Genomic DNA, 15,986 nt, shown 5'->3' on the forward strand with positions numbered 1-15,986 from the left:
AAAATGCTGAGAACCCACAGGTCAGAAATGGAGACTGCTAGGTTTGGAGAAAAAGTTCAAGCATTCAAAAAAAAAAAAAACTGATAAAAAAAAAAAAAAAAGTGACCCTCATACAGTGTTGTCCTCTGTAAGAGAACACAGATTGTTTAACTATTGGGGGTTTGGCTGGTTTAGTATTGGAAGTAGATTAGTTAGATTTTCCATATGGCTTCATCTACTGGAGGATAACAGCCATTGTTTCTTTTTTTGTTGAGGAAGGAGAGACTCTGTGCTAGACATTTAAGTTTTCAATGAATCAAATTTATAACCATTAACTTTCCATGAAACGGTAGTGAACATGTGTTAAATGCAGATCAAACAGCCACATTCCACTATATATGCAACAGTAGCATTTGAGATCTGACTGCATAATGTGTACTGACCTGACCAGAAAAGATTAAAGGGACACTGTACCCAAAATTTTTCTTTTGTAATTCAGAAAGAGCATGCAATTTTAAGCAACTTTCTAATTTACTCCTATTATCAATTTTTCTTCGTTCTCTTGCTATCATTATTAGAAAAAGAAGGCATCTAAGCTTTTTATTGGTTTCAGTACTCTGGACAGCACTTTTTTATTGGTGGATGAATTTATCCACCAATCAGCAAGGACAACCCAGGTTGTTCACCAAAAATGGGCCGGCATCTAAACTTACATTCTTGCATTTCAAATAAAGATACCAAGAGAATGAAGAAAATTTGATAATAGGAGTACATTAGAAAGTTGCTTAAAATGTCATGCTCAATCTGAATCACGAAAGAAAAGTTTTGGGTACAGTGTCCCTTTAACGTCGACAATGAAATAAAAATCAGCCTAGTTAGCTTGTATGATACATAAAAGTGGATAGATTTATACTAAAGAGGCTATTTTATTTATTTATTTATTTTATCCCATGACAATAAAAATAAATCTTTTATTTCACATTGAAATTAAAACCATCAGTACTGATGGGTAGAAGATTGACCTATCTAAGAACAGAAGATGATACAAATCTAAACCGAAATATCCTTATGTCATTATATATCCAGAGGATACACAAGTTTTTATTAAGACACCATTGACAGATAACAATTAAATGTGCAGCCTGAAACCCTTGAATAACAGGACCAATAGACAGACATCTCATGTACTTAGTCACCTCAATGCAAACATCACATATATTATGCGACATATTTTTCACATGAAGGAACAGAAAATAACAAAAAACAAGGAATAAGCACGACAAACTCACCTCGGCCAAACACTTCCCGCAGAAGAGCCATCTTTGGCTTCCGTGTGTGCAAGACCTCTTTGTTTGCTTCCTTCAGGAGACGATTTCTTAGCTGTTCAATTGGGGTTTCATCCGTGATAATAGAGACAATCTGCAGCAAAATAATAATAGAACTGTGACGAGAGAGCAATTTTACCTAAGAAAAAATAGTATTGGCTGACCCTATTGCTCAAATATGACCTGCACTTTTTTCCTGTGTTTTAGTGCTTATTCAGATACAATTTACTTTTCACAACAGAAATTGCCAAACATAACACCCTGGTGACACCAGAAATCCTACCTTTAAATAAAAGGATTATGTGAACCCATATGGTGAATAGGTTACCTAATCTTAAAATAGTTCTTTTGGATTTCTGTGCAACTGAAAGTAATTTTTAAAGTCTTTAGAAAAATTGATTTTTAAAACCATATATACTATTGTTTCTTTCCTATAAACTTCATCCTTAAAAGGGCCATTGTACACCAGATTTTCTTTGCATAAATGTTCTGTAGATGATACATTTATAAAACCCATCTGGGAGTAACAATGTTTTGCTTATTTTTTAATAACATTGTGCTGATTTTCAGACTCCTAACCAAGCCCCAAAGTCTCAGATATATACACTCATTTACAGACTACTGCCGGCTACTGTTTGTCTAATCTGTCTCTTCATATGCAGGGAAGGGGGGAGTGACTGCTCCCAGCCCCTTTTCAGTAGATGTCTCAGACTAACCTCACCAACAGTGCTAAACTTAGAGCTTCTAAGTTTTTAAAAGGTTTTATACTGAATTTTTATATCAGTATCTGTGCATATTCTTCTTTATAGTAGTGTCTTTAAGACATTAATATAAATTTGATAATGCTTTTAAGACTTAAAAAAAGTCTGCATGTAAACAGTCTCTTCATATATTATTAAACATAGCAACATCTTTAATTTATTTACATTTTTAAATCAGAATGATGTCTACATGAAAGAGGTTGAATAAAGAGTTAGCAGTACCATATTTGGTTCAGTTTCACTGGGCATCACGTCACTGGCACTGAGATACAACTTAGCTGGGAACAATATAAGATATTGTCAAGCTCAGAGTTCCCCTACATTATACAACATAATAGATTATTGTAAATAATTTTATGGTTCAGAAACAGTCTTATTGCTTTTTATGCAAGTTACATCTATATAGCAATTAGTATCTTCTTAGATGGTAATGTAATAAAATTCTAGACATGAACGGGCTGTGATATGCCAGGCAAACAAAAGAAGAAAAGTGATGTTAATTTTAGTGAAACAAAAAAATTATATATATATATATATATATATATATATATATATATATATATATATATATATATATATATATATATATATATATATATATATAAAATATCCAGCACTTCCTCCCAAATGTATGTTTGTGATATATCAAACGTCAACAGAAATTCAGACCTCTTAACTCTGTTTATAAATACAATAAAAAACACAGTCAAACAAATCCAGAAACACTCAAAAGCTAAAAGGTGTATAAAATGCCCCCCCCCCCCATATAGAGAAAATACTTAAAGAATTTTAAAAACAACATCAAATCCCATAAACATAACACAACAAATAAAGCAAAATGCATTCAAGACAGGTGTGCAATATCCTGCACCAAGGGAGACATTAGCATTTAGCAACTGCAGGATAAAAAGGTCAAATGCAGAGTTATATAGCTCTTATTAAAAAAAACAGTATCCCCTATGTGTATATAAAAAACCTTCTTGTAATTACAAACAAATAATAAGTCTATTGGAGATGACCTTTTTAAAAGTAAAATATACAAAGATAGCGCACGCTGTATGGATAAAATTTACCAGTGCAACTAATAAAATATGCTCAACAAACCATTTAATAATAAAATATTAAAAGATCCAATCTACAAATTAACAGTGCTCATTAGTTTCGGCCCTTTGAAAAGGCCAAAAGGACTGAAGCGCTATGGATTTTTCTTTTGTTTCTCAGACAGCTCGCAATCATGACTGCCACAACTCGCGTTATTTTTATAGTATGACTAGAAATTGTATCTGGTTTACGAGTACTAGTGAGAGATTGATTATTAAATCATTGCTTCATAGACACTAAAACTTAACACTTATTTTGTCAATATTTAAACAACTAATAAAACGTTAACAAATGCATCTACATAATATTCTCAGACTAATCTTTTCTTAGACTGCATCATTTTATCATTTGTTTAGTGTTCAATGTCCCTTTAAAGGAATATAAAACCCCAACAAAATATTTTTTTGTGATTCAGACAGAGCATACAATTAAAATAATAATAATAATTTCTATTATCAAATTTTCTTTGTTCCCATGGTATTCTTTGTTGAAGAGATACCTAGGTAGGCATCTGGAACACTACATGGCAGGAAATAGTGCTGACATCTAGTGCTCTTTCCAATGGATACCATTCTTGCAAAACTGCTGCCAAATAATTCTCCAGACACGTGCACACTTCTGCGCTTTTATGAACAAAAGATACCAAGTGAACAAAGAAAATGTATAATATAAGTAAATTAGAAAGTGGTTTAAAATTATATGCTCTGAGCCAAGAAAAAAAATGTGGGTTTTAAGTCCCTTTAAGAAATATATGGGCAAGTAATTTGTATCCATTGCTAGAGTATGTTTCTGAAATCCCAATACAGATGCACCAATATGACTGCTCCTCTTCTACGCCACAAATTAAAGTTACTTTTTACATTTTTTTAAATTATTCTAGGGTGAGTGTTTTTTTTAATTATGTTGTACAGATATTCCTAAAACACTATTGTTATTTTGCCATTTCATACTAAATTAGAAGGATAAAAGATATTTCAGTAAAAAAATATATAGATACTTTTTTATTTAAATATCCTTCCATTTATCAAACTTTACCTGGTCATAAAAAATGACTGTTACGAAAAGCCCAAAAAGCAGCGCTTCAACCAGAAGAAGTATGCAGTGGGCCCTGAAAAAAAGAGTAAAGGGTTAATTATATACACTGGACAATTTCCAAGTAGAGGTGACAGAAAAGTAATCAAAAGTTCAATTTGGATGAATGTTACTTTAAGTAGACACAGGATTATTTATAATTAGTATATTTAAAAAAGAAAAAAAAAAGAAAAATGAAATATTTAAAAAGCACGCTACAAACTTACAAATGTCCTCAATAAGCACAGTTCTTAACCCCATAAAGGGACACTCTACTTGAAGGTGTTTATTGTTTAAAAATATAGATAATCCTTTTATTACTCATTCCCCAGTTTTGCATAACCAACAGTTATATTAATACGTTTTACCTTGTATCAAAGCCTCTACAGACTGCCTTCTTATCTCAGTTCTTTTGACAGACTTGCAATTTAGTGCTGACTTGTGAGCACAATATCTATATGGCACACAAACTAATGCCGTCTAACTATGAAAAACTAATAAAATGTACCGAGATAAAAGGCGGCCTTCAAGGGCTTACAAATTAGCACATGACCCTACCTAGGTTTAGCTTTCAACAAAGCATACTAAGAAAACAAAGCAAATTTGAGGATAAAATTAAAATGGAAAGTTGATTAAAATTGCATGCCCTATCTGAATCATGAAAGTTACATTTTTTTACTAGACTGTCCCTTTAAGGACAAAGGATTTACCCAGTTTATGTGCTTAAATGACACAAGCAATTTTGGAATTTCTGCTCACTATTGGCATTTTTTCCAGTTTTTTTTTTATAACCATTTCTACAAAACTAGTGTAGCTAAATAAAAATACTGACAATTAGATTCATAATGTTGTCCTGATTTTAGGAAAAACCCATATGTATATGTTTCTAAGTAATTTATAGCAAATATAGGCCGAATACTAGAAAGAACAAATTATTGGTTCAACGCTAAAATTTGCTATGCTTGGACTGTAAGGTATAGAACAAACTGAAGATACATGAATAAGGGATAAGTGTGTGCCTGAAACGTTGCTGTATTTTGGGGACCCTGTATGAAATAAAGGTCTTTTAAATTCTAAACAGTAGGGGACTTTCTTCCTTGATGAACTGTAAGGTAAATAGGGTCCACCCAAATCAAAACTGCTACACAAACGCTAGAGGTATTTTGACACGTTAAGTTTAACCCTTTAATCGCCAAGGACAGAAAATAAAATTATGGGGTAAAAAAAATAAAATAAAAAAAAATTAAAACAAATACAGGTGGCCCTCGTTTTACAACGGTTCAATTTACACCGTTTCAGAATAACAACCTTTTTTTCCAGTCATGTGACTGCTATTGAAAAGCATTGAGAAGCAGTGCATTTATTAAAATAGCCAGTAGGTGGAGCTGTCCGCTTGTGTTGCAGCAAAGCCAAGCAAAAAAAATGTTACACCGTTTCAGAATAACAACCTTTTTTCCAGTCATGTGACTGCTATTGAAAAGCATTGAGAAGCAGTGCATTTATTAAAATAGCCAGTAGGTGGAGCTGTCCGCTTGTGTTGCAGCAAAGCCAAGCAAGCTGAAATTAATCAGTTTAACCAGACCTGAGCAATCAAGCAGATTTTAAAGGAACAAGATCTTCCCGTCTATAAATCAGTCCAGATTGGAATGCATAGAAAGAACTGTTTGCAGAAAAATGCAAGTAAAGTCTGTGTTGTGTGATTATTTTATTAGGTTTATAATGCTGTTTAGCAAATGTTTTTGTTCATTCAGCTTAGTTTAATTATATATTCTGTGTTGTGTGCTTATTTAATTAGGTTTATAATGCTGTTTAGCAATTAAAGTCTTCATTTCAAAGCTTTAAAAATAATGTATAAGGTGTTACTTGACAATTTTGAGGGGGGCCTGGAACCTATCTCCCTCACTTCCCATTGACTTGCATTATAAACTGGGTTTCAATTTACAACCATTCCTTCTGGAACCTAACCCCGGTGTGTGTGTGTGTATATATATATATATATATATATATATATATATTACACTTTTATCACTTTACGTGTTTACTTGGACAGAAGGAAAGGGGCCAAGACAAGTCACTGTTAAAGGGGCAGTTTAGTTAAAGATAAAGTTTCATAATTCAGATAGGGCATGCAATTTTAAACAACTTTCCAATTTACTTTTATCATCAAATTTGCTTTGTTCTCTTGGTATTCTTAGTTGAGAGCTAAACCTAGGTAGGCTCATATGCTAATTTCTAAGCCCTTGAATGCCGCCTCTTATCTGAATGCATTTTAAAAAACAAACAGTCACAACTAGATGGTGTTAGTTAATGTCTGTCATATAGATAGCATTGTGCTCAAGTTACATAGGTGTCAGCAATGATTGGATAAAATGCAAGTCTGTCAAAAGAACTGAAATAAGGGGACAGCCTGCAGAGGCTTAGATACAAGGTAATCATAGAGGTAAAAAACATAATTTATGTAAGAACTTACCTGATAAATTCATTTCTATCACATTGGCAAGAGTCCATGAGCTAGTGAGATACAATCCTACCTGGATGGGCAAAGTTTCCCAAACCTCAAAATGCCTATAAATACACCCTCACCACACCCACAATTCAGTTTAACGAATAGCCAAAGTAGTGGGGTGAAAATATAAGGAGTAAAAAAAGCATACAAAAAGATGAACTGGAAATAAAATAGTGATTTTTATACAAAAATCAAAACCACCATAAAAAAGGGTGGGCCTCATGGACTCTTGCTAATATGAAAGAAATTAATTAATCAGGTAAGTTCTTACATAAATTATGTTTTCTTTCATGTAATTGGCAAGAGTCCATAAGCTAGTGACGTATGGGATAGAAATAACCAAGATGTGGGAAACCACAGAAGAGTCACTAGAAAGGGAGGAATAAAATGAAAACAGCTATTTGCGCTGAAAAAATGTAATCCACAAAAAAATAAGTCTGTCTTATAAATTTCACATAAATTTCAAGAAAAAACCTTAAATCATAAGCAGAAGAATCAAACTGAGACAGCTGCCTGAAGAACTTTTCTACCAAAGACTGCTTCAGAAGAAGAAAAATACATCAAAATGGAAAAATTTGGAAATGTATGCAAAGAAGACCAAGTTGCTGCTTTGCAAATCTGATCAACCGAAGCTTCATTCTTAAAAGCCCAAGAAGTGGCAACTGATCTAGTAGAATGAGCTGTAATTCTCTGAGGCGTAGACTGTCCCGTCTCTAAATAAGCCTTGTTAATCAAAAGCTTTAACCAAGATGCCAAAGAAATGGTAGAGGCTTTCTGACCTTTCCTAGGACCAGAAAAAAAACAACAGACTAGAAGTATTCCTGAAATCTTTAGTAGCTTCGACATAATATTTCAAAGCTCTTAAAACATTCAAAGAATGTAAAGATCTTTCAAGAGTATTCTTGGGATTAGGACAAAAGGAAGGAACAACAATTTCCCTACTAATGTTGTTAGAATTCACAAACTTAGGAAGAAATTTAAACGAAGTCCGCAAAACAGCCTTATCCTGATAGAAAATCAGAAAAGGAGACTCACAAGAGAGCCGACAAATCAGAAACTCTTCTAGCTGAAGAGATAGCCAAAAGAAACACTTTCAAAGAAGGTAATTTAATATCCAAATAATGCATAGGCTCAAAAGGTGGAGCCTGCAAAACCAAATTAAGATTCCAAGGAGGAGAGATTGATTTAACAACAGGCTTGATACGAACCAAAGCCTGAACAAAACAGTTAATATCAGGAAGTTTAGCAATCTTTCTATGAAATAAGACATAAAGAGCAGAGATTTGTCCCTTCAAGGTACTTGCAGACAAACCTTTATCCAAACCATCCTGAAGAAACTGTAAAATTCTAGGAATCCTAAAAGAATGCCAAGAGAATTTATGAGAAAAACAGGTTTTCCAAACCCGATAATAAATCTTCCTTGAAACAGACTTACGAGCCTGCAGCATAGTATTAATCACTGAGTCAGAGAAACCTCTATGACTAAGTACTAAGCGTTAAATTTCCATACCTTCAAATTTAGCGATTTGAGATCCTGATGGAAAAACAGCCCTTGAGACAGAAGGTCCGGCCTTAAAGGAAGTGGCCAAGGTTGGCAACTGGACATTCGGACAAGATCCGCATACCAAAACCTGTGAGGCCATGCTGGTGCTATCAGAAACACATGCGATTGTTCCAATATGATCTTGGAGATCACCCTTGGAAGAAGAACTAGAGGCGGAAAAATGTAAGCAGGTTGATAAAACCAAGGAACTGCTAACGCATCCACCATTTCCGCCTGAGGATCCCTAGACCTGGAAAGGTACCTGGGAAGCTTCTTGTTTAGATGGGAAGCCATCAGATCTATTTCGGGGAGACCCCACATCTGTACAATCTGACAAAATACATCTGGATGGAGAGACCACTCCCCTGGATATAAAGACTGATGACTGAGATAACCCGCTTCCCAATTGTCTACACCTGGGATATGCATCGCAGAAATTAGACAGGAGTTTGATTCCACCCAAGAAATTATCCGAGATACTTCTTTCATCGCTAAAGGACTGTGAGTCCCCCCTTGATGATTGACATATGCCACAGTTGTGATACTGTCTGTCTGAAAACGAATGAATAATTCTCTCTTTCATAGAGGGCAAGCCTGAAGAGCCCTGAAAATAGCACATAGTTCTAAAATATTGATTGGTAGCCTTGCCTCTTGAGGATTCCAAACTCCTTGTGCTGTCAGAGACCCCCAGACAGCTCCCCAACCAATGAGACTTGTATCTGTTGAAATCAGTCCAGACAGGACGAACAAAAGAGGCCCCTTGAATAATCTGATTATGGACTAACCACCAGGACAGAGAGAGTTGAATGTTGGGATTTAAGTATATCAACTGTGATATCCGAGTATAATCCCTGCACCATTGATTCAGCATGCAAAGCTGCAGAGGTCTCATATGAAAATGAGCAAAGGGGATCGCGTCCAATGCTGCAGTCATGAGACCTAAAAATTCCATGCACATAGCCACTGAAGGGAATGATCGAGACTGAAGGTTTCGACAGGCATAAACCAATTTCATTTGTCTCTTGTCTGTTAAAGACAGAGTCATGGACACTGAATCTATCTGGAAACTTAAAAAGGTGACCCTTGTCTCAAATCAAGGAACTCTTTGGTAAATTGATCCTCCAACCATGTCTTTGAAGAAACAACACAAGTTGATTTGTGTGAGATTCTGCTAAATGAAAAGATTGAGCCAGTACCAAGATATCGTCCAAATAAGGAAACACTGCAATACCCTGCTCTCCGATTACAGAAAGAAGGGCACCGAGAACCTTCGAAAAGATTCTTGGAGCTGTGGCTAGGCCAAATAGAAGAGCAACAAACTGGTAATGCTTGTCTAGAAAAGAGAATCTCAGAAACCGATAGTGGTCTGGATGAATCGGAATATGAAGATACACATCCTGTAAATCTATTGAGGACATGTATTGACGTTGCTGAACAAAAGGCAGAATAGTCCTTATAGTCACCATCTTGAAAGTTGGGACTCTTACAAAATGATTAAAAAACTTCAGATTCAGAACTGGTCTGAAAGAATTTTCCTTCTTCGGGACAATGAATAGATTTGAATAAAAACCCAGACCCTGTTCCAGAATTGGAACTGGTACAATCACTCCTGAAAGCTCTAGATCTGAAACACTTTCACAGGATTTGTTGGAACATGAGAGAGAAAAAAAATCTTCTCACAGGAGATCTTATTCTGAAACCTATTCAATACCCCTGAGAGACAATATTCTGAATCTAATGATTCTGAATGGAACCTGCCCAAACGTCTTGAAATAATTTCAATCTGCCCCCCACCAGCAGAACTGGATCGAGGGCCACACCATCATGCAGTCTTGGGGGCTGGCTTTGGTTTCTTGTAAGGCTTGGATTTATTCCAACTTGAGGATAGCTTCCAATTGGAGTCAGAGTCTTTAGAGGAAGGAGTGGTTTTCTGTTCTCTATTCTGACAAAAGGAACGAAACCGATTAGAAGCTTTAGATTTTTTATCTTGAGGCAAAAAAACTCCCTTCCCCACAGTAACAGTGGAAATAATAGAATCCAACTGGGAACTAAACAAATTATTACCCTGGAATGATAGATAGTAACCTAGATTTAGATACCATGTCAGCATTCCATGATTTGAGCCATAAAGCTCTTCTAGCTAAAATAGCCAAAGATATAGATTTAACATTAATCTTGATGATATCAAAAATAGCATAACAGATAAAATGATTAGCATGTTGAAGCAACGAACAATACTATGCAAATCAGAGTCTTTTTTCCGTTGTGCTAAGCTATCCAACCAAAAAGTTGATGCAGCCGCAACATCAGCCATAGAAATGGCAGGTCTGAGCATATAGCCAGAATGCAAATAAGCTTTCCTTAAATAAGATTCAATCTTCCTATCTAAAGGATCCTTAAAAGAGGTACTATCTTCCATAGGAATAGTAGTAAATTTATCAAGAGTAGAAATAGCCCCATCAACCTTAGGGACTTTTCCCAAAACTCTAATTTAGCCACTGGCAAAGGATTCAACTTTTTAAACCGTGAAGAAGGAACAAAAGAAGTACCAGGCTTAGACCATTAATTAGCAATCACATCAGAAATAGCATCAGGAACAGGAAAAACCTCAGGAGTAGTCACAGGAGGTTGATAGACCGAATTTAAACGTTTACTGGATTTATTATCAAGAGGATCAGACTCCTCAATATCCAATGTTATTAACACTTCTTTTAACAAAGAACGAATATACTCAATCTTAAAAAGATAAGATAATTATCAGTGTCAATGTCTGAAGTAGGATCTTCTGAGTCAGAGATCCTAATCAGATGAGGATATATCAGTATGTTATGTTGCAGGTCATTACAAATTTCATCAGTATTAAGAGAAGTTTTAAAATACCTTTTACGTTTATTTGAAGGCGGTATAGCAGTCATAGCCTTCTGTATCGCCTCAGCAATATCATTTTTCATATCAACAGGGATATCATGTACTTTAGATGTTGAAGGAACAACAGATACTGTACTAGCACTAATAAAAACCTTTTCTGCATGCAAAAGCTTATCATGACTACTGTTACATACTACAGCTGGAGATATAATCTCCACTAGCTTACAACAGATGCACTTAGCTTTGGTAGAACTATGATCAGGCAGCATGGTCCCTACAGCAGCTTCTGAGAAAGGATCAGATTGAGACATCTTGCAAAATGTAAAAAATAACATTAAACAGAAATATCTTATTTCCACATATACCAGTTTCAGGAATGGGAAAAAATGCAAATGCTGAAATTGGCAAAAAGAAAGCAAATAGCATAGCCCTCCGAGCATAAAGAAGACAAGGATCATATAGGAAGTGAGGTAAAATAAAACTAAATTTTTTGGTGCCAAGTATGACGCACTACGCAAAAGGAAGTTGAGAAATTTTTTGGCGCCAACAAGCATCCGGAAATGACACTACTCGCGTCATAAACACAATTTCTCGCCAACCTAGCATAAACTAAGATGCAGGAAATGACGAACTTGTGTCATGACAGACATATATATATATATTTAAAAACTTTATATTAATACATAAAGCGCCAAACCATAGCCGAGAGTGTCTTAAATAATGATACATACTTACCGAAAGACACCCATCCACATGTAGCAGATAGCCAAACCAGTACTGAAAGCTATCAGCAGAGGTAATGGTATATAAGAGAATATCGTCGATCTGAAAAGGGAGGTAGGAGATGAATCCCTGCTACGACCGATAACAGAGAACCTTTGAAAAGATTTCCCACGAGGAAAACCATAAAATCAATAGGCGATACTCTCTTTACATCCCTCTGACAAACATTGTACTCTGAGAGGAATTGGGCTTCAGAATGCTTAGAAGCGATTATCACAGAAGAAATCATAAAAAAATCAAGCACTAACTTACTTCACCATCTACATAGAAAGCAAAGTTTGTAAAACTGAATTGTGGGTGTGGTGAGGGTTGTATTTATAGGCATTTTGAAGTTTGGGAAACTTTGCCCCTCCTGGTAGGATTGTATATCCCATACGTCACTAGCTCATGGACTCTTGCCAATTACATGAAAGAAAGTATATTAATATAACTGTTGGTTATGCAAAACTGGGGAATGGGTAATAAAGGATTATTTATCTTTTTAAACAATAAAAATTCTGGTGTAGACTGTCCCTTTAACAAACAATGGCTTGTCATCACTGTGGCTGGTTGTCTCAGTGATCACATGACCATGGACCACTTTTTTCAATCCAGTAATAAGCCACAGAGCCTGATAACAGCATGCACTGGGGCATGCTAGTATCCAGGCTCCATTTTAAAAAGAGACACTAAACCCCCAAAAAAGGTCTTTAATGATTCAGATAGAGCATGCAATTTTAAGCAACTTTCTAATTTACTCAAATTATCATTTTTTCTTACTTCTCTTGCTATCTTTATTTGAAAAAGAAGGCATCTAAGCTTTTTTTTGTTTCAGAACTGTGAACAGCAGTTTTTTTTATTGGTGGATGAATTTATCCACCAATCAGCAAGGACAACCCAGGTTGTTTACAAAAAATGGGCCGGCATCTAAACTTACATTCTTATTCAAAAAGCAGAAATGTAAAGCTTAAGAGACGTCCCATTTTTAGCTCAGAACCTGCGTTATGCTTGCTTATTGGTTTGCTAAATGTAGCCACCAATAAGCAAGTGCTATCCAGGGTGCTGAACCTAAAATTGGCTGGCTCCTAAGCTTTAAATTCCAGTTTTTTAAATAAAGATAACAAGAGAATGAAGAACATTTTATAGTAGGAGTAAAATTAGAAAGTTGCTTGAAATTGCATGCTCTATCCGAATCATGAGAAAAAAAAAAATGTGTGTTTAGTATCCCTTTAAGTATACAATTACTGCGACTGGCAGTCACACAGTGATTGTATACACAGTAACTGTCATTTTTTACAGTTACTGTACTGCTGCTGGCTAGCCTCACATGCAGGCTGGCTTCCAGCAGCAGCAACAAGATACACGCTGATCACAGCATGTAAAATCATGAAACCAGGAACCCCACTGACAGGCATGGGGATCACAGGGACGCCCTGTCCCTTTAATTGCTAGCCTGGGGTGTCCTCCATTACACTATCTCTGCCATGCCTGTTAAATACACCCTAAACTAGATCTTGATTGAATTGACAAAACAAAAAACTTTGCACACAAATTTGTAGCTTGACAAGTGAAACGTGATGACCTTTTTATTAATTTTACAAGCTAAATTTTTAAGCCGCAAATAAATAAATGCAGCAACAATTCACAACAGACTCAAAGTGTGTATTTGTTTACAAAGCAAGATTTAGCATTGCAATAAATCTATTAAGTCATCCCACAAAGTGATATGAACTACACTACACTGGTGTGATATACATGTCCCCATGTCACTCTGAGAAAGAGACCAAACAACAACAGACAAAAAAAACATAATTTATGCTTACCTGATAAATTCCTTTCTTCTGTAGTGTGATCAGTCCACGGGTCATCATTACTTCTGGGATATTACTCCTCCCCAACAGGAAGTGCAAGAGGATTCACCCAGCAGAGCTGCATATAGCTCCTCCCCTCTACGTCACTCCCAGTCATTCGACCAAGGACCAACGAGAAAGGAAAAGCCAAGGGTGAAGTGGTGACTGGAGTATAAATTAAAAAATATTTACCTGCCTTAAAAACAGGGCGGGCCGTGGACTGATCACACTACAGAAGAAAGGAATTTATCAGGTAAGCATAAATTATGTTTTCTTCTGTTAAGTGTGATCAGTCCACGGGTCATCATTACTTCTGGGATACCAATACCAAAGCAAAAGTACACGGATGACGGGAGGGATAGGCAGGCTCTTTATACAGAAGGAACCACTGCCTGAAGAACCTTTCTCCCAAAAATAGCCTCCGATGAAGCAAAAGTGTCAAATTTGTAAAATTTGGAAAAAGTATGAAGCGAAGACCAAGTTGCAGCCTTGCAAATCTGTTCAACAGAGGCCTCATTCTTGAAGGCCCAAGTGGAAGCCACAGCTCTAGTAGAATGAGCTGTAATTCTTTCAGGAGGCTGCTTTCCAGCAGTCTCATAAGCTAAACGAATTATGCTACGAAGCCAAAAAGAAAGAGAGGTAGCGGAAGCTTTTTTGACCTCTCCTCTGCCCAGAGTAAATGACAAACAGAGAAGACGTTTGTCGAAATTCCTTAGTTGCCTGTAATTAAAATTTTAGAGCACGGACTACATCCAGGTTGTGCAGTAGACGTTCCTTCTTTGAAGAAGGATTTGGGCATAAAGAAGGAACAACAATCTCTTGATTGATATTCCTGTTAGTAACTACCTTAGGTAAGAACCCAGGTTTAGTACGCAGGACTACCTTATCCGAATGAAAAATCAAATAAGGAGAATCACAATGTAAGGCTGATAATTCAGAGACTCTTCGAGCCGAGGAAATAGCCATTAAAAATAGAACTTTCCAAGATAACAACTTTATATCAATGGAATGAAGGGGTTCAAACGGAACGCCCTGTAAAACATTAAGAACAAGGTTTAAACTCCATGGTGGAGCAACAGTTTTAAACACAGGCTTAATTCTGGCCAAAGCCTGACAAAAAGCCTGGACGTCAGGAACTTCTGACAGACGTTTGTGTAACAGAATGGACAGAGCTGAGATCTGTCCCTTTAATGAACTAGCAGATAAACCCTTTTCTAAACCTTCTTGTAGAAAAGACAATATCCTAGGAATCCTAACCTTACTCCAAGAGTAACCTTTGGATTCACACCAATATAGGTATTTACGCCATATCTTATGGTAAATCTTTCTGGTAACAGGTTTCCTAGCCTGTATTAAGGTATCAATAACTGACTCAGAAAATCCACGTCTTGATAAAATCAAGCGTTCAATTTCCAAGCAGTCAGCTTCAGAGAAGTTAGATTTTGATGTTTGAAGGGACCCTGTATCAGAAGGTCCTGTTTCAGAGGTAGAGACCAAGGTGGACAGGATGACATGTCCACCAGGTCTGCATACCAAGTCCTGCGTGGCCACGCAGGTGCTATTAGAATCACTGATGCTCTCTCTTGTTTGATTCTGGCAATCAATCGAGGAAGCAACGGGAAGGGTGGAAACACGTAAGCCATCCTGAAGTCCCAAGGTGCTGTCAGAGCATCTATCAGGACTGCTCCTGGATCCCTGGATCTGGACCCGTAACGAGGAAGCTTGGCGTTCTGTCGAGACGCCATGAGATCTATCTCTTGTTTGCCCCAACGTCGAAGTATTTGGGCAAAGACCTCCGGATGAAGTTCCCACTCCCCCGGATGAAAAGTCTGACGACTTAAGAAATCCGCCTCCCAGTTCTCCACTCCCGGGATGTGGATTGCTGACAGGTGGCAAGAGTGAGACTCTGCCCAGCAAATTATCTTTGATACTTCCATCATAGCTAGGGAGCTTCTTGTCCCTCCCTGATGGTTGATGTAAGCTACAGTCGTGATGTTGTCCGACTGAAACCTGATGAACCCCCGAGTTGTCAACTGGGGCCAAGCCAGGAGGGCATTGAGAACTGCTCTCAATTCCAGAATGTTTATTGGAAGGAGACTCTCCTCCTGACTCCATTGTCCCTGAGCCTTCAGAGAATTCCAGACGGCACCCCAACCTAGAAGGCTGGCGTCTGTTGTTACAATTGTCCAGTCTGGTCTGCTGAATGGCATCCCCTTGGAC

General features: G+C 36.7%; 1 protein-coding gene across 1 annotated transcript in view; it reads right to left on the reverse strand.

Annotated features, from left to right (window-relative positions):
• LOC128651237 (palmitoyltransferase ZDHHC3) overlaps positions 1-15,986 on the reverse strand; it is a 60,175-nt gene that overhangs the window by 19,806 nt on the left and 24,383 nt on the right. Inside the window, exons 7-8 of the mRNA XM_053704483.1 lie at positions 4,202-4,274; positions 1,269-1,398 (exon numbers count right to left, since the gene is read on the reverse strand). Coding sequence (XP_053560458.1) covers positions 1,269-1,398; positions 4,202-4,274 — 203 coding nt within the window. The remainder of the gene's footprint in view (positions 1-1,268; positions 1,399-4,201; positions 4,275-15,986) is intronic.

The sequence above is a fragment of the Bombina bombina genome, chromosome 1, assembly GCF_027579735.1.
Source record: "Bombina bombina isolate aBomBom1 chromosome 1, aBomBom1.pri, whole genome shotgun sequence".
In the NCBI taxonomy this organism is placed as follows: domain Eukaryota; kingdom Metazoa; phylum Chordata; class Amphibia; order Anura; family Bombinatoridae; genus Bombina; species Bombina bombina.